The sequence below is a fragment of the Agelaius phoeniceus genome, chromosome 33, assembly GCF_051311805.1.
Source record: "Agelaius phoeniceus isolate bAgePho1 chromosome 33, bAgePho1.hap1, whole genome shotgun sequence".
NCBI lineage: Eukaryota > Metazoa > Chordata > Aves > Passeriformes > Icteridae > Agelaius > Agelaius phoeniceus.
In genome coordinates, this window is record NC_135297.1 from 311,510 (window position 1) to 329,041 (window position 17,532).

The following is a 17,532-nucleotide window of genomic DNA, read 5'->3' on the forward strand; positions in this document are numbered from 1 at the left end:
GCATGCGCGGAGACGGTGTGGGCGGGGCTTGCAGGCAAGGATTTTATGTTCACTACAAGGAGGCGTGGCCTGACACAGCTGCACGCATGCGCGAAATTGTGGGCGTGACTTGATCGGCTGCGCTTGCGCGAAAGGGGCGTGTCCTGTATTTAAAGAGCCAACGCGCTTTAAACTAAAAATTTAATTTAATTAAAATTTTTTAAATTTTATTTCATTACAATTGAATTAAAGTCTCGCACCACGTGACCCTGCCCCTCCCCGTCCCCCAAATAAACGACACCGGAGCCTCGTTCTGGTTTTTATTAACGGCGAAATCATCGTCAATTAATTATTTAATGAGTTAATGAATGAACAGCGGGGTGGGGGGAGGGGCTTGGGGGGGGTGATGGGATGTGGGGGGAGGGGTGGCACCGTCCGGGGGTGGGGGAGGGGCGGTCGCAGCTCCGGTTCTCATGCGGGGGCGTCCTGGGGGGGAGGGGTCAGGCCAGCGCCAGCACTGCGGGGGAGGGGAGAGAGAGACAGGGGGAGGGGTTACCTGGGCACACCCAAAACCAGACCTGGGCACACCTGGGCACACCCAAAATACACCTGGGACACACCTGGGGGCACCTGAGCCTCACCTGGGTGCCCCACCTGTGTCCCCTCTGTGTCCGCCCAGGTGTGCCCAGAGAGTCCCAGGTGTGTCCCAGGTACCCCCTGTCCCCATCATTTCCCCCCCAGGTGTCCCAAATTTCCCCCAGGTGCTCCCCCCAGGTGCCCCCAGCTGTCCCCAAGTGTATCCCAGGTGTTCCCAGGTGTATCCCAGGTGCCCCCAGATCTCCAAAATCCCCCCCATGTGTCCCCAGATGTGCCCAAATCTCCTCCCAGGTGTATCCCAGGTGTATCCCAGGTGTTCCCTCACCCGTCCCACGTGTCCCCAGGTGTATCCCCAGGTGTGTCCCCAGGTGTGCCCTCACCTGTCAGCGCCTCCTGAGCGAAGTATTTGACGTCGACGTCCTGGTCCTGCGTCAGCTTCTCCAGCACCGGCTTCACCTCTGTCTGCAGCGTCCTGCAGGTACGGGGACAGGTGAGGGACAGGTGGGACACAGGTGGGACAGGGACAGGTGGGACACAGGTGGGACACAGGTGGGACAGGGACAGGTGGGACAGGGACAGGTGAGACAGGGACAGGTGAGATAAGGGACAGGTGTAGGCCCCAAACCACTATAACCCAGTATAACCCAGTATAACCCATTAAAATGACTCCAAATCGGTACAAACCAGTACAAATTGCCATTCCCAGTATAAACCAGTATAAACCAGTAAGAACCAGTACCCACTGTCCAGGATGGGCCTGATGTGCTGCAGCCACACCAGTATAACCATTATAAACCAATATAAACCAATATAAACCAGTATAACCCAATAAAACCAACCCAAACCAGCGCTCCCAGTGCAAACCAGTACAAACCAGTAAGAACCAGTATAACCCAGTACCCACTGTCCAGGATGGGCCCGATGTGCTGCAGCCACGCCAGTATAACCAGTATAAACCATTATAACCCAATAAAACCACTCAAAATCACTGCTCCCAGTACAAACCAGTATATCCCAGTATAAACCAGTATAAACCAATACAGCCCAGTACCCGCTGTCCAGGATGGGCCCGATGTGCTGCAGCCACACCAGTATAACCAGTATAAACCATTATAAACCATTAAAACCCATTAAAACCCAATAAAACCACCCCAAACCAGTGCTCCCAGTACAAACCAGTATAAACCAGTAAGAACCAGTATAAACCAGTATAACCCAGTACCCGCTGTCCAGGATGGGCCCGATGCGCTGCAGCCACACCAGTATAACCAGTATAAACCATTATAACCCATTACAAACCATTATAAACCATTATAACCCAATAAAACCACTCAAAATCAGTGCTCCCAGTACAAACCAGTATAAACCAGTAAAACCAGTAAGAACCAGTAAGAACCAGTAATAACCAGTACCCGCTGTCCAGGATGGGCCCGATGCGCTGCAGCCACACCAGTACAACCATTATAAACCATTACAAACCATTATAAACCATTATAACCCAATAAAACCACCCAAAACCAGCGCTCCCAGCACAAACCAGTACAGACCAGTATAAACCACTATAACCCAGTATAACCAGTACCCGCTGTCCAGGATGGGCCCGATGCGCTGCAGCCACACCAGTACAACCATTATAAACCATTATAAACCAATATAAACCACTATAACCCAATAAAGCCCAATAAAACCAGCCCAAACCAGTGCTCCCAGTACAAACCAGTATAAACCAGTATAACCCAGTATAACCCAGTACCCGCTGTCCAGGATGGGCCCGATGCGCTGCAGGGACTTGGCCACGTTGAAGCGCACGTTGGCCACGGCGTCGGCGGCCATGCGGAGCACGGTGGGCAGCATCTGCGTGGTGGTGACCTCCTGGCCACACACCTCCGACAGCACCTGCACAGGTGAGAGGGGACAGGTGGGACATGGACAGGTGAGATAAAGGTGAGATAAAGGTGAGATAGGGACAGGTGAGATGGGACAGGTGGGACAAGGACAGGTGAGATGGGACAGGTGGGACATGGACAGGTGAGATGGGACAGATGAGATAGGGACAGGGACAGGTGAGATAGGACAGGTGAGATGGGACAGGTGAGATGGGACAGGTGAGATAGGGACAGGGACAGGTGAGATAGGACAGGTGAGATGGGACAGGTGAGATGGGACAGGTGAGATAGGGACAGGTGGGACATGGACATGTGAGATGGGACAGGTGAGATAAAGGTGAGATAGGGACAGGTGAGATAAAGGTGAGATAATGGTGAGATATGGACAGGTGAGATGGGACAGGTGAGACAGGTGGGACATGGAAAGGTGAGATATGGACAGGTGAGATAAAGGTGAGATAAAGGTGAGATAAAGGTGAGATGGGGACAGGTGAGGGACAGGTGAGATGGGGACAGGTGAGATAAAGGTGAGAGGGACAGGTGAGAGATGAGACAGGTGGGACATGGACAGGTGAGATAAAGATGAGATGGGACAGGTGAGATATGGACAGGTGGGACATGGACAGGGATTGGGGACACCCATCACTCATGCCCAGCTGTGCCCAGGTGTGTTCCTATCCCTCTCAGGTGTGCCCAGGTGTGCCCAGGTAAATCCCAATTGTGCCCAGGTGTGCCCCCAAGTGTGCCCAGGTGTGTTCCCATCCCTCTCAGGTGTATCCCAGCTGTGCCCAGGTGTATCTGAGATGCCCCCAGCTGCGCCCAGGTGTGGTTCTATTCCTCTCAGGAGTATCCCAGGTGCGCCCAGCTGTGCCCAGGTGTGCTGTGGGTGCCCCCAAGTGTGCCCAGGTACCCCCACGTGTGTTCCCATCCCTCTCAGGTGTATCCCAGCTGTACCCAGGTTGGTTCTATCCCTCTCAGGTGCCCCCAGGTGTGCCCAGGTGTATCTGAGATGCCCCCAGGTGTGCCCAGGTGTGCCCCCAGGTGTATCCCAGGTGCCCCCAGGTGTGCCCAGGTGTATCCCAGCTGTACCCAGGTTGGTTCTATCCCTCTCAGGTGCCCCCAGGTGTGCCCAGGTGTATCTGAGATGCCCCCAGCTGTGCCCAGGTGTATCTGAGATGCCCCCAGGTGTGCCCAGGTGTGCCCCCAGGTGTGCCCCCAGGTACCCACGTTGATGCAGAAGAGCGTGGTCATGCGGTGCAGGTAGTTGGGGTCGGCGGCCATGGCCAGCACCTTGGGCACGATGGTGCCCTGGGCCCAGGTGTGCCCAGGTGTGCCCAGGTATGTTCCTATCCCTCTCATGCCTATCCCAGGTGTGCCCAGGTGTACTGTGGGTGCCCCCAGGTGTACCCAGGTGTGCCCAGGTGTGCCCCCAGGTGTGCCCAGGTGTGTTCCTATCCCTCTCATGCCTATCCCAGGTGTGCCCAGGTGTGCCCAGGTGTATCTGAGATGCCCCCAGCTGTGCCCAGGTGTGCCCCCAGGTGTATCCCAGGTACCCACGTTGATGCAGAAGAGCGTGGTCATGCGGTGCAGGTAGTTGGGGTCGGCGGCCATGGCCAGCACCTTGGGCACGATGGTGCCCTGGGCCCAGGTGTGCCCAAAGCGCTCCACCAGCTTGCGCAGGTTACTGGTGGCGGCCTCGCGGATGGCGTACACTGCCAGGAAACCAGTACAGACCAGTATGGACCAGTACAGACCAGTATAAACCAGTATAAACCAGTATTAATTACTATAAACCAGTGCAGACCAGTATGGACCAGTATGGACCAGTATAAACCAGTATCAGTTACTATAAACCAGTATGGACTGGTATAAACCAGTATCAATTACTATAAACCAGTACAAAACCAGTATAAACCACTACAAAACCAGAATAAACCACTACAAAACCAGAATAAACCAGTATCAATTACTATAAGCCAGTACAGACCAGTTCAAACCAGTATCAATTACTATAAACCAGTATGGACCAGTTCAAACCAGTATAAACCAGTAGGGACCAGTATAAACCAGTATCAATTACTATAAACCAGTACGGGCCAGTATAAACCAGTATCAATTACTATAAACCAGTGCGGACCAGTAAAAACCAGTATGGACCAGTATAAACCAGTATTAATTACTATAAACCAGTATCAATTACTATAAACCAGTGCGGACCAGTATAAACCAGTGCGGACCAGTATAAACCAGTATCAGTTACTATAAACCAGTACGGACCAGTATAAACCACTACAAAACCAGAATAAACCACTACAAAACCAGAATAAACCAGTATCAATTACTATAAGCCAGTACAGACCAGTTCAAACCAGTATCAATTACTATAAACCAGTACGGACCAGTTCAAACCAGTATAAACCAGTAGGGACCAGCATAAACCAGTATCAATTACTATAAACCAGTACGGACCAGTTGGGACCGGTACAAACCAATATAAACCAGTACGAATTACTATAAACCAGTATAAACCAGTATCAATTACTATAAACCAGTACGGACCAGTATAAACCAGAATAAATTAGTATAAACCCGTATGGACCTGTTGGGACCGGTACAAACCAGTATAAACCAGAATAATTTAGTATAAACTAGTATGAACCAGTACAAACCAGTATAAACCAGCACAAACCAGTACGAACCAGTTTGGACTGGTACTGAGCCAAATAAACCAGTATAAACCAGTATCAATTACTATAAACCAGTACAGACCAGTTAGGACTGGTACGGACCAGTACAAACCAGTATAGACCAGCATAAATTAGTATAAACCAGTACGGGCCAGTTGGGACCAGCTTAGACCAGTAAAAACCAGTATAAACCAGTATAGACCAGTTGGGACCAGTTTGGACTGGTACTGACCTATATAAATCAGTATAAACCAGTTTGGACCAGTCCCTCCCAGTCCCTCCCAGTCCCTCCCAGTTTATCCCAGTCCCATCCCAGTCCCTCCCAGTATCTCCCAATCCCCTCCCAGTCCCTCCCAGTTTATCCCAGTCCCTCCCAGTTTATCCCAGTACCGTGATCCACCAGCCAGGCCATGCAGAGTGAGTTCAGTTTCTCATCGAAGAACTCCACGCCCTGGAGAGGGGGGGAGACACCAGTAAGGACCAGTATAAACCAGTATGGACCAGTTAGGACTGGTATAGACCAGTACAAACCAGTACGGACCAGTACAAACCAGTATAAACCGAGCTACGTTGCTACGGACTAATTCGAACCAACGTAAACCAGTACAAACCAGTATAAACCAGCATGGATCAGTGGGAACAAACCCCTCCCAGTCCCTCCCAGTTCATCCCAGTATATCCCAGTTCATCCCAGTATATCCCAGTTCATCCCAGTGCCTTCCAACACCCTCCCAGTCCCTCCCAGTCCCCTCCCAGTTTATCCCAGTGGCTCCCAGTTCATCTCAGTGCCTCCAAATCCTCTCCCAGTATATCCCAGTGCCCCCATACAAGCCCATAACTCCATTCCAGTGTCTCCCAGTATATCCCAGTCCCTCCCAGTTCATCCCAGTCCCCTCCCAGTCCATCCCAGTCCCCTCCCAGTATATCCCAGTCCATCCCAGTCCCTCCCAGTGCCCCCATACAAGCCCATAACTCCACTTCCGTGCCCCATACACTGCTCCAGTCTCCTCCCAGTGCCTCCCAATCCATCCCAGTATATCCCAGTCCATCCCAGTCCCCTCCCAGTCCATCCCAGTCCCTCCCAGTCCATCCCAGTCTCCTCCCAGTCCATCCCAGTCTCCTCCCAGTCCATCCCAGTCCCCTCCCAGTGCCTCTATACAAGCCCGTAACTCCACTCCGGTGCCCCATACACTGCTCCAGTCTCCTCCCAATCCCTCCCAGTGCCTCCCAGTCTCCTCCCAGTACAACCCAGTCCCTCCCAGTGGCTCCCAGTCCCTCCCAGTGGCTCCCAGTCTCACCAGCTGGCCGGCCAGCAGCGGCATGTACTCGATGATGGCCAGCCGCACCCTCCACTTGGCATCCTCGGCCAGCTCCACGATGGCCGGGAGCAGCGACTGCGAGAGCTGCCGGATGCCGATCACCTCGTTCACGCAGTCCAGGTTGGAGATGATGTTCAGCCGCACCTCGGGGCACTGGGAGGGACTGGGAGTTACTGGGAGGGCACTGGGACACGCTGGGAATGACTGGGAGGGCACTGGGAGTTACTGGGAGGGCACTGGGACACACTGGGAGTTACTGGGAGGGCACTGGGAGGAAGCTGCAGTTCCCAAAGTCACCACCAGGGGGAGCTGCGAAAACACTGGGAGTGCATTGGGGGGAACTGGGAGCAACCGGGAGTTACTGGGATGGATTGGGAGGGCACTGGGATGAACTGGGAGAAGCCTAGAGCTGCATATGAGCAGACTGGGAGGAACTGGGAGGAACTGGGAGGAGCCTAGAGCTGCATATGAGCAGACTGGGAGGGACTGGGAGGGACTGGGAGGAAGCTGCAGTTCACAAAGTCACCACCAGGGGGAGCTGAAACAAACGCTGGGAGTGCATTGTGTGCCCAGGTGTGTGCCCATGTGTATCCCCATGTGTGCCCAGGTGTGTGCCCAGGTGTGTCTCTATGCGTTTCTATGTGTTTCTATCTGTACCCAGGTGTGCCCAGGGGTGTGCCCAGGTGTGTCCCCATGTGTTTCTATGTGTTTCTATCTGTGCCCAGGTGTGTCCCTCACCTCGTCCTTGAGCTGTGCCAGGAACAGGGGCAGCAGGTGTGTGCCCAGGTGTGTCCCCGTGTGTTTCTATGTGTTTCTATCTGTGCCCAGGTGTGTGCCCAGGTGTGTCCCTCACCTCGTCCTTGAGCTGTGCCAGGAACAGGGGCAGCAGGTGTGTGCCCAGGTGTGTCCCCGTGTGTTTCTGTGTGTTTCTATCTGTACCCAGGTGTGCCCAGGTGTGTACCCATGTGTTTCTATGTGTTTCTATCTGTACCCAGGTGTGCCCAGGTGTGTCCCCAGCTCACCTCGTCCTTGAGCTGTGCCAGGAACAGGGGCAGCAGGTGCTCCACCGTGTTGTCCTTGCCCAGGATGGGTGACAGCCCCATGATCACCGAGGCCAGCGCTGACTTCACGTGCTGGTTGGCATCCGACACCAGCTCCTGCACAGGTGGGCACAGGTGGGCACAGGTGGGCACAGGTGAGCTCACCTGCACTCGGGGAGAGGCCTCTGAGGCCACGCGTGCCCACAGGGTGTGCCCAAGATGGGTGCCACCACTGCAGGTGTACCCACAAGGTGTGGCCCAGGTGCCCCTAGGTGTGCCCAGGTGTGCCCCAGGTGTGCCCAGGTGTGTTCCACCACCCCAAGGTGTCCCCACAGGATCTCCATGTGTGTCCCCAATTGTGTCCCAGGTGCCCCCAGCTGTGCCCAGGTTATCCCCAGGTGCTCCCAGGTGTGTCCCACCACCCCAAGGTGTCCTCAGGTGTGCCCAGGTGCCCCCAGGTGTACCCAGATGCCCCTCCAGGTATATCTCAGGTGTCCCCAGGTGCCCCCCCAGGTGTGCCCAGGTATATCCAGGGTGTGCCCAGGTGTGCCCAGGTTCCCCCCGGTGCACCCAGATGCCCCCTCAGGTATATCCCAGGTGCCCCCAGGTGTGCCCAGATGTCCCCAGGTGCCCCCCCAGGTGTATCCCAGGTGTGTCCCAGGTATGGCCCAGGTGCCCCCAGGTGTGTCCCAGGTATGTCCCAGGTGTGCCCAGATGCCCCCAGGTGCCCCTCCAGGTATATCCCAGGTGTGCCCAGGTGCCCCCAGGTGTATCCCAGGTGCACCCAGGTGTGCCCAGGTGTGTCCCAGGTGCTCACCTTGATGCAGGGCAGGATCTGGCCCATGATCACGGCCTCGCGGCAGTCGGGGGACAGGTTCTCACAGAACTCTGGGGACACCAAGGTTGGGTTGGGGACACCAAGGTTGGGTTTTGGGGGGGTTTTGGGGCATTTTGGGGTGGGCGTGGCCGCTGACCTTTGACCTTGTGGGAGGCGGCCGCGCGCACCTCGGCCTCGCAGTCCTTCATGAGGCTCTGGAAGGCGCCCACCAGGTCGGTCTTGGTGATCTCGGGGCCCACGGCGCGCTGGAGCTGCGGGGGGCACGGCCCAGGTGCGTCCAGGTGTGCCCCAGGTGTGCCCAGGTGCGTCCAGGTGTGCCCCATGTGTGCCCCAGGTGCGTACCCAAGTGTGCCCCAGGTGTGTCCAGGTGTGTCCCAGGTGCATCCAGGTGTGTCCCAGGTGTGTCCCCCAGAGATCCCAAAATGCCCCAAACCCATCCCAAACCCCCCCAGAACCCACCCCCAGGTGCGCCCAGGTGTGTCCCCAAACAACTCCCAAAGTCCCCAAAATGCCTCAAACCCCCCAAACCCCGCCCCAGGTGTGCCCAGGTGAGCCCAGGTGCGTCCCCAAACATCCCCCAGAGTTCCTAAACCTCCCCAAACCCCCCAAAACCCATCCCAACCCTCTGAAACCTCCCCAAAACCCACCCCAGGTGCCCCCAGGTGTGCCCAGGTGCCCCCCAGGTGTGCCCGGTGCACCCAGGTGACTCCAGGTGCGTCCCCAAACCTCCCCCAGAGTTCCTAAACCTCCCCAAACCCCCCAAAACCCATCCCAAACCCCTCCCAACCCTCCCCAAAACCCACCCCAGGTGCGCCCAGGTGCCCCCCAGGTGTGCCCAGGTGTGTCCCCAAACATCCCCCAGAGTTCTTAAACCTCCCCAAACCCCCCAAAACCCATCCCAAACCCCTCCCAAACCTCCCCAAAACCCACCCCAGGTGCCCCCCAGGTGTGCCCAGGTGCCCTCCCAGGTGACTCCAGGTGACTCCAGGTGCGTCCCCAAACATCCCCCAGAGTTCCTAAACCTCCCCAAACCCCCCAAAACCCATCCCAAACCCCTCCCAAACCTCCCCAAAACCCACCCCAGACGTGCCCAGGTGCCCCCCAGGTGTGCCCAGGTGCACCCAGTTGCGTCCCCAAACATCCCCCAGAGTTCTTAAACCTCCCAAAACTCCCCAAAACCCATCCCAAACCCCTCCCAACCCTCCCCAGGACCCACCCCAGGTGTGCCCAGGTGCCCCCCAGGTGTGCCCAGGTGCACCCAGTTGCGCCCAGGTGCGTCCAGGTGCATCCCCAAACATCCTCCAGAGTTCTTAAACCTCCCCAAACCCCCCAAAACTCCCCAAAACCCATCCCAACCCATCCCAACCCTCCCCAGAACCCACCCCAGGTGCCCCCCAGGTGTGTCCAGGTGCGTCCCCAAACCTCCCCCAGAGTTCCTAAACCTCCCCAAACCCCCCAAAACCCATCCCAAACCCCTCCCAACCGTCCCCAGGACCCACCCCAGGTGCCCCCCAGGTGTGCTCAGGTGACTCCAGGTGCGTCCCCAAACATCCCCTAGACTTGCTAAACCTCCCCAAACCCCCCAAAACCCATCCCAAACCCCCCCCAAAACCCACCCCAGTTGTGTCCAGGTGTGCCCAGGTGCACCCAGGTGACTCCAGGTGCGTCCCCAAACATCCCCCAGAGTTCTTAAACCTCCCCAAACCCCCCAAAACTCCCCAAAACCCATCCCAAACCCCTCCCAAACCTCCCCAGAACCCACCCCAGGTGCCCCCCAGGTGTGCCCAGGTGCCCCCCCAGGTGACTCCAGGTGACTCCAGGTGCGTCCCCAAATATCCCCCAGAGTTCCTAAACCTCCCCAAACCCCCCAAAACCCATCCCAACCCTCTGAAACCTCCCCAGGACCCACCCCAGGTGCCCCCCAGGTGTGCCCAGGTGACTCCAGGTGACTCCAGGTGTGTCCCCAAACATCCCCCAGAGTTCCTAAACCTCCCCAAACCCCCTCAAAATCCATCCCAAACCCCTCCCAAACCTCCCCAGAACCCACCCCAGGTGCCCCCCAGGTGTGCCCAGGTGCACCCAGTTGCGCCCAGGTGCACCCAGGTGACTCCAGGTGCGTCCCCAAACCTCCCCCAGAGTTCCTAAACCTCCCCAAACCCCCCAAAACCCATCCCAAACCCCTCCCAACCCTCCCCAGGACCCACCCCAGGTGCGCCCAGGTGCACCCAGTTGCGCCCAGGTGCGTCCCCAAACATCCCCCAGAGTTCTTAAACCTCCCCAAACCCCCCAAAACTCCCCAAAACCCATCCCAACCCTCCCCAGGACCCACCCCAGGTGCCCCCCAGGTGTGCCCAGGTGCGCCCAGGTGCGCGCCCACCTCGGTGAACTTGTCGGCCACCATGTAGCGCACGCGCCAGGACTTGTCCTCGGCCGCCTGGCGCAGCGTGGGCATCACCAGCCCCTCGAGCTCCTCCTGCGGCAGCAGCTGCGCGATGCTCACGCACGCCTCCACCGCCAGCAGCCGCACCGAGTCCTGCGCAGGTGGACACAGGTGGGCACAGGTGAGCTCAGGTAACCCTGAGATAACCCTGAGATAACCCTGAGATAACCCCCAATGCACGCCTCCACCGCCAGCAGCCGCACCGAGTCCTGCACAGGTGGACACAGGTGGGCACAGGTGAGCTCAGGTAACCCTGAGATAACCCTGAGATAACCCTGAGATAACCCCCAATGCACGCCTCCACCGCCAGCAGCCGCACCGAGTCCTGCACAGGTGGGCACAGGTGAGCTCAGGTGAGGCACAGGTAACCCTGAGATAACCCTGAGATAACCCTGAGATAACCCCCAATGCACGCCTCCACCGCCAGCAGCCGCACCGAGTCCTGCGCAGGTGGGCACAGGTGAGCTCAGGTGAGGCACAGGTAACCCTGAGATAACCCTGAGATAACCTGACATAAACCCCAATGCACGCCTCCACCGCCAGCAGCCGCACCGAGTCCTGCGCAGGTGGGCACAGGTGGGCACAGGTGAGCCCCAGGTAACCCTGAGATAACCCTGAGATAACCCTGAGATAACCCCCAATGCACGCCTCCACCGCCAGCAGCCGCACCGAGTCCTGCGCAGGTGGGCACAGGTGGGCACAGGTGAGCTCAGGTGAGCCCCAGGTGTGCTCAGGTGAGCCCCAGGTGTGCTCAGGTGAGCCCCAGGTGTGCCCAGTTTCCCCCAGGCCACCCCCAGATGCCCACAGGAATGTCCAGGTGAGCCCCAGGTGTGCTCAAGTAACCCCCAGTTGTGTACAGGTGACCCCCAGGTGTGCTCAGGTAACCCCCAGGTGTGTTCAGGTGAGCCGCAGGTGTGCCCCAGGTGTATTCAGGTAACCCCCAGGTGTGTACAGGTGAGCCCCAGGTGTGCACAGGTGAGCCCCAGGTGTGCTCAGGTGAGCCCCAGGTGTGCTCAGGTAACCCCCAGATGTGCCCAGGAATATCCACACCACCCCCAGGTGTGCCCAGGTGTGCCCAGGTAACCCTGAGGTGCTCCCAGGTGTGCCCAGGTCCCCCCCAGCCCCCTCCAGGTGTGCCCAAACCCCTCCCAGGTGCGCCCAGGTGACCTCCAGGTGTGCCCAGGTGCGCCCAGGTGACCTCCAGGTGTGCCCAGGTGACCCCGAGGTGCTCCCAGGCTCCCCTCAGGTCCCCCCAGCCCCCTCCCAGGTGTGCCCAAACCCCCCCCAGGTGCCCCCAGGTGTGCCCAGGTGCCCCCAGGTGCCCCCAGGTGTGCCCAGGTGCGCCGTACCTGCTCGTCGGAGGCCAGGTTGGAGAACATGGGGATGATCTCGCTCTTGACGTGCTCCAGCTCCAGCACCTTGGCGAACTCGCCCAGCTTGGAGGCGGCCGCGCGCCGCACCATGGGCGTGTCGTCCGAGCACAGGTTCCGGAAGTACCTGCGGGCACACCTGGGCGTCACCCGGGCACACCTGGGGGGCATCTGGGTACAGCTGAGTACAGCCAGGTACAGTTGGGTATGGCCTTGATATACCTAAGGGTCACCTATGGGCATCTGGAAGTACCCACGGGCACACCTGGGTGTCACCTGGGCACACCTGAGTACACCTGAGGGACACCTGGGCACACCTGGGGGGCATCTGGGTACACCCAGGTACAGCTGGGGATGGTCCACGTACACCTAAGGGTCACCTATGGGCATCTGGAAGTACCCGCGGGCACACCTGGGTACACCTGGGCACACCTGGGGGGCAGCTAAGTACACCTGGGGGGCAGCTAAGTACACCTGGATGCAGCTGGGTATGGTCCAGGTACACCTAAGGGTCATCTATGGGCATCTGGAAGTACCTGAGGGCACACCTGGGTGTCACCTGGGCACACCTGAGGGACACCTGGGCACACCTGGGGGGCATCTGGGTACACCCAGGTACAGTTGGGGATGGTCCAGGTACACCTAAGGGTCACCTATGGGCATCTGGAAGTACTCGTGGGCACACCTGGGTACACCTGGGCACACCTGGGGGCACCTGAGGGACACCTGGGTACAGCTGGGGGGCACCTGAGTACACCTAGGATGGGTTGGTGACCTTGTGGTCACCCCAATGACCCCACACCCATTCCAATGACCCCATGGTCACCTCAATGACCCCACACCCACCTCAATGGCCCTATGGTCACCTCAATGACCCCACGCCCACCCCAATGACCAATGACCCCGTGGTCACCTCACTGACCCTGTGGTCACCCCAATGACCTCAAGGATGGATTGGTCACCCCAATGACCCTACGGTCACCTCAATGACCCCATGGTCACCTCAATGACTCCACACCCATCCCCATGATCCTATGGTCACCTCACTGACCCCAAGGATGGATTGGTCACCCCAATGACCCCATGGTCACCCCAATGACCCCAAGGATGGATTGGTCACCTCAATAACTCCCTGGTCACCTCAATGGCCCCATGGTCACCTCACTGACCCCAAGGATGGATTGGTCACCCCAATGACCCTATGGTCACCTCACTGGCCCCAAGGATGGATTGGTCACCCCAATGACCCCATGGTCACCCCAATGATCCCAAAGATGGACTGGTCACCCCAATGATACCCTCCTCACCTCAATGGCCCCATGGTCACCCCAGTGACCCCCTGGTCACCTCAATGACCCCAAAGATGGATTGGTCACCCCAATGGCCCTATGGTCACCTCAATAACCTTATGGTCAGCCCAATGACCCCATGCCCATCTCAATGACCCCAAGCCCATCTCACTGACCCCAAGCCCATCTCACTGACCCCATGGTTACCTCAATGACCCCAAGGATGGATTGGTCACCTCAATGGCCCCCTGGTCACCTCAATGACCCCACACCCATCTCAATGACCCCAAACCCATCTCAATGACCCCAAACCCATCTCACTGACCCCAAACCCATCTCAATGACCCCATGGTCACCTCAATGACCCCATACCCATCTCAATGACCCCAAACCCATCTCACTGACCCCATGGCCACCTCAATGACCCCATGTCCATCTCAACGACCCCACACCCATCTCACTGACCCCATGCCCACCTCACTGACCCCGCGGCCACCCCAATGACCCCGCGGCCACCCCAATGACCTCATGCCCATCTCAATGACCCCAAACCCATCTCACTGACCCCATGGCCACCCCAATGACCCCGCGGCCACCCCACTGGTCACTCACTGGCGCAGCTCGGCCTTGACCGGGCTGGACACTCGCGGGTAGCAGACGCTGAAGAGGCCGCAGGCCGAGGTGCGCGACGTGAACCAATCCCCTCCGGCCAGGCGCTTGACCAGCGGCACAAAGTGACCCTCGAGGTCCGGCGGGGAGTGCTCGTGGGACACGGCCCGCAGCGACTCCACCGCCTTGTCCCGCACCACCGTCTCCTCCACCGTGGCCAGGCTCTCCAGCGGCGGCTGCGGACAGGCGGGCGCATGGAGGGGGTCAGGTGGACGCGGGATGGACAGATGGACACAGGGTGGTCAGATGGACACAGGATGGACAGATGGACGTGGGATGGACAGATGGACACAGGGTGGTCAGGTGGACGTGGGATGGATGGAGGAACACAGGGTGGTCAGATGGACACAGGGTGGTCAGATGGATGTGGGATGGACAGATGGATGTGGGATGGACACGTGGACACAGGGTGGTCATATGGACACAGGATGGACATATGGATGTGGGATGGACAGGTGGACACAGGGTGGTCAGGTGGATGTGGGATGGACAGATGGACATGGGGCCATCAGATGGACTCAGGGTGGTCAGATAGACACAGGGTGGACAGAGGGACACAGGGTGGTCAGATGGACAAAGGATGGACCGAGGAACATGGGATGGACAGAGGAATATAGCATGGACAGATGGACACAGGGTGGTCAGGTGGACGTGGGATGGACAGATGGATGCGGGATGGACAGATGGACACAGGGTGGACAGAGGAACATGGGATGGACAGATGGACACAGGGTGGTCAGATGGACACAGGGTGGTCAGATGGACGTGGGATGGACAGAGGAACATGGGATGGACAGGTGGACGCAGGGTGGTCAGATGGACGTGGGATGGATGGAGGAACACAAGGTGGTCAGATGGACACAGGGTGGTCAAACGGACGTGGGATGGACAGAGGAACATGGGATGGACAGGTGGACACAGGGTGGTCAGATGGATGTGGGATGGACAGATGGACGTGGGATGGACAGAGGAACATAGCATGGACAGATGGACACAAAGTGGACAGAAGAACATAGCACGGACAGAGGAACACGGGGTGGTCAGATGGACACAGGGTGGTCAGATGGACACAGGATGGACAGATGGATGTGGGATGGACAGGTGGACACAGGGTGGTCAGATGGACACAGGGTGGTCAGATGGATACGGGGTGGTCAGATGGACGTGGGATGGACAGATAGACACAGGATGGACAGAAGAACACAGGATGGACAGGTGGACACAGGATGGACAGAAGAACATGGGATGGACAGGTGGACACAGCGTGGTCAGGTGGACACAGGGTGGTCAGGTGGACATGGGATGGACAAATGGACACAGGATGGACAGGTGGACACAGGGTGGACAGAAGATGAACATGGGATGGACAGAGGAATATAGCATGGACAGATGGACGTGGGGCCATCAGATGGTCACAGGGTGGTCAGATGGACATTGGGTGGACAGATGGACATGGCATGGAGGTGTGTTTGGAGGTTCCCCAGGTGTGTTTTTGTCCCCCCCCCAGATGTATTTTCATGTCCCCGGGTGAGTTTTGGGGCTCTCCAGGTGAATTTTAGAGGTCCCAAGTGAGATTTTGGGTTCCCCAGGTGACTTTTTCTCCCCCCCCCACGTGAGTTTTTGGGTTCTCCAGGTGTATTTTGGGGTTCCCCAAGTGAGTTTTATCCCCCCCAGGTGAGTTTTTCTCCTACCAGCAGGCAGTGCACGAACTCGGGTCCCCCCACGAGGGCGGTGAAGGTGCCCAGCTGCTCTGCCAGGGCCAGCAGCACCTCGTCCTCATCGTAGATGGTGTCTGTGACCACACAGGTGACACACCTGTCACTCACCTGGCCCCCTGACACCTGTCAATCACCCCCACACCCCACCCACCACCCCAAACCCTGCCCACAATCCCAAATTTGGGCGATTTTTGGCGTTTCCAGGGGAATTTTGTGACCTCCCCGCCCCCACATGGATTCTGGGGGTCCCTCCCACCCAAATTTTGGGAGTTTTCCCATCAAATTTTAAGAATTTCTCCTAAAATTTCAGTACCGGTGAGGAAAGGGAGGAGCTCGCTGCGGGTTCGCTCCACTCCCAGTGCCAGCGCGATGGTTGAGAGCTTCTTGATGCTGTTGAGGCGCAGCTGGGAAGGGGAAAATGGGGGAAAATCAGGAAAATTTGGGGAAAATTGGGGGTAAAAAAGGGGCGGGATTCGCCCCCCTCAGGGGAAACCCCGCCCACAACGCGGCACGACCAATCAGGAGCGGCGTCTCACGGCTCCGCAGCGGCGCCGCGGCAGAGAGGAGGCCCACGATTGGCTGCGCTAAGCCCCGCCCATGCAGGCGGCAGCCAATGGAGAGCGGCGCTGCCGCGGCCTCGCGCTGCCATTGGCTGCGGCGAGCAGGGAGCCGCGCTGCCCCGCCGCTATGGGGCGCTGCGGCGGGCGGGGCAGATCCCCCCACCCCCTCAACGCGCTTCGGACCAATCAGAACGCCCCTTACAAACCCAAACCGCTCCTCCAGCCAATCAGAACGCGCCTTTCACCGCAACCCCCCCCCTTCCCAACCGCCCCACACATGTTACGCCCCCGCCCATTCGCCTGGGTCTGAGGGGACCGGGCCGCCTCAACCAATCAGCGCGGCCGTCTCATGGCGTCCATCAGCAACGGGGCCGCGGACCAGCGGTGCGATGGCGGCCGGGCCCCGGTGGCCACGGAAGAGGCCCCGAAACCCCGGAAAGGCCTCGGGGGTATGGCGGCGAGGTCCCGGTAGCGGTACCTGCACGTCCTCGTTGCGGAGCTCGTCGATGAGCACCGCGATGGGGTAAAGCGAATCGTCGCCGTCCGCCGCCGCCATCTTCGCCGCCGCCGCCGCCCCGGCTCTGAGGGGCCGCACGGGGCCGCCCGCTCCGCTCCTGCAGGGCTTCCGCGGCGCTGATTGGTCGGCGCTGACACAGCGCCCGCCCACCGCGTCTTCCCATTGGTTCAGGGCGCTGTCTGTCAGGTGAAGGCCCGCCCATGCGGACGGCGCAGCGACTCGCGCTCTGATTGGGCGATGCATTTGATTGACAGCGAGGGGGGAGGGGCGAGGCGTTGCTGGGCAACGCGGAGGCGCCAGGGACGCACTGGGACAAACTGGGAGCGGATTGGGACGAACTGGGAGCCGCTGGATTATACTGGGAATCCCCTGGGACCGGACTGGGCCTCGCTGGGTTATACTGGGACAAACTGGGACCCACCAGGGCCTGAACTGGGACAAACTGGGGCCCACCAGGATCTGAACTGGGACAAACAGGGCCTGAACTGGGTTATACTGGGACAAACTGGGACCCCTCCAGTGCCAAACTGGTTTATACTGGGACGCACCCGCAGCAAAAACCCCCCCAAAACCAGTAAAGACCAGTAAAAACCAGTAAAACTGGGCCAGGGTATGGCCACGCC

General features: G+C 58.5%; 1 protein-coding gene across 4 annotated transcripts; it reads right to left on the reverse strand.

Moving 5' to 3' along the window:
- Positions 1 to 285: 285 nt before the first annotated feature.
- On the reverse strand, positions 286 to 17,030 carry LOC129134429 (uncharacterized). Of its 4 annotated transcripts, XM_077192402.1 has the most exons (15): positions 16,871 to 17,030; positions 16,146 to 16,236; positions 15,806 to 15,906; positions 14,058 to 14,290; positions 12,136 to 12,283; positions 10,724 to 10,879; positions 8,483 to 8,597; positions 8,326 to 8,396; positions 7,491 to 7,625; positions 6,448 to 6,621; positions 5,540 to 5,600; positions 3,690 to 4,174; positions 2,330 to 2,472; positions 957 to 1,048; positions 286 to 496 (listed from the first exon to the last, which is right to left on the reverse strand). In XM_077192402.1, exons 1-15 carry the CDS (start codon positions 16,946 to 16,948, stop codon positions 480 to 482), a joined length of 2,100 nt encoding a protein of 699 aa, XP_077048517.1. In that variant the 5' UTR covers positions 16,949 to 17,030; the 3' UTR covers positions 286 to 479. The 4 variants fall into 4 exon arrangements, with proteins under 4 accessions (XP_077048517.1, XP_077048516.1, XP_077048519.1 ...); XM_077192404.1 differs by lacking the exons at positions 286 to 496; positions 957 to 1,048; positions 2,330 to 2,472 and adding an exon at positions 3,381 to 3,481 and having other exon boundaries at positions 3,833 to 3,863; positions 3,906 to 4,174; XM_077192401.1 differs by lacking the exons at positions 286 to 496; positions 957 to 1,048; positions 2,330 to 2,472 and adding an exon at positions 3,094 to 3,595 and having other exon boundaries at positions 3,670 to 4,174.
- Positions 17,031 to 17,532: the final 502 nt, after the last annotated feature.

Excerpts from the sequence above, each read along its gene's own strand:
- LOC129134429 (XM_077192401.1), bottom strand. The coding sequence starts at position 16,948 with ATGGCGGCGGCGGACGGCGACGATTCGCTTTACCCCATCGCGGTGCTC. Across the intron at positions 8,598-10,723 it reads TGGCCGACAAGTTCACCGAG|CTCCAGCGCGCCGTGGGCCC; the intron begins GTGGGCGCGCAC and ends TGCCCCCCGCAG. Across the intron at positions 8,397-8,482 it reads CGCCTCCCACAAGGTCAAAG|AGTTCTGTGAGAACCTGTCC; the intron begins GTCAGCGGCCAC and ends TGGTGTCCCCAG.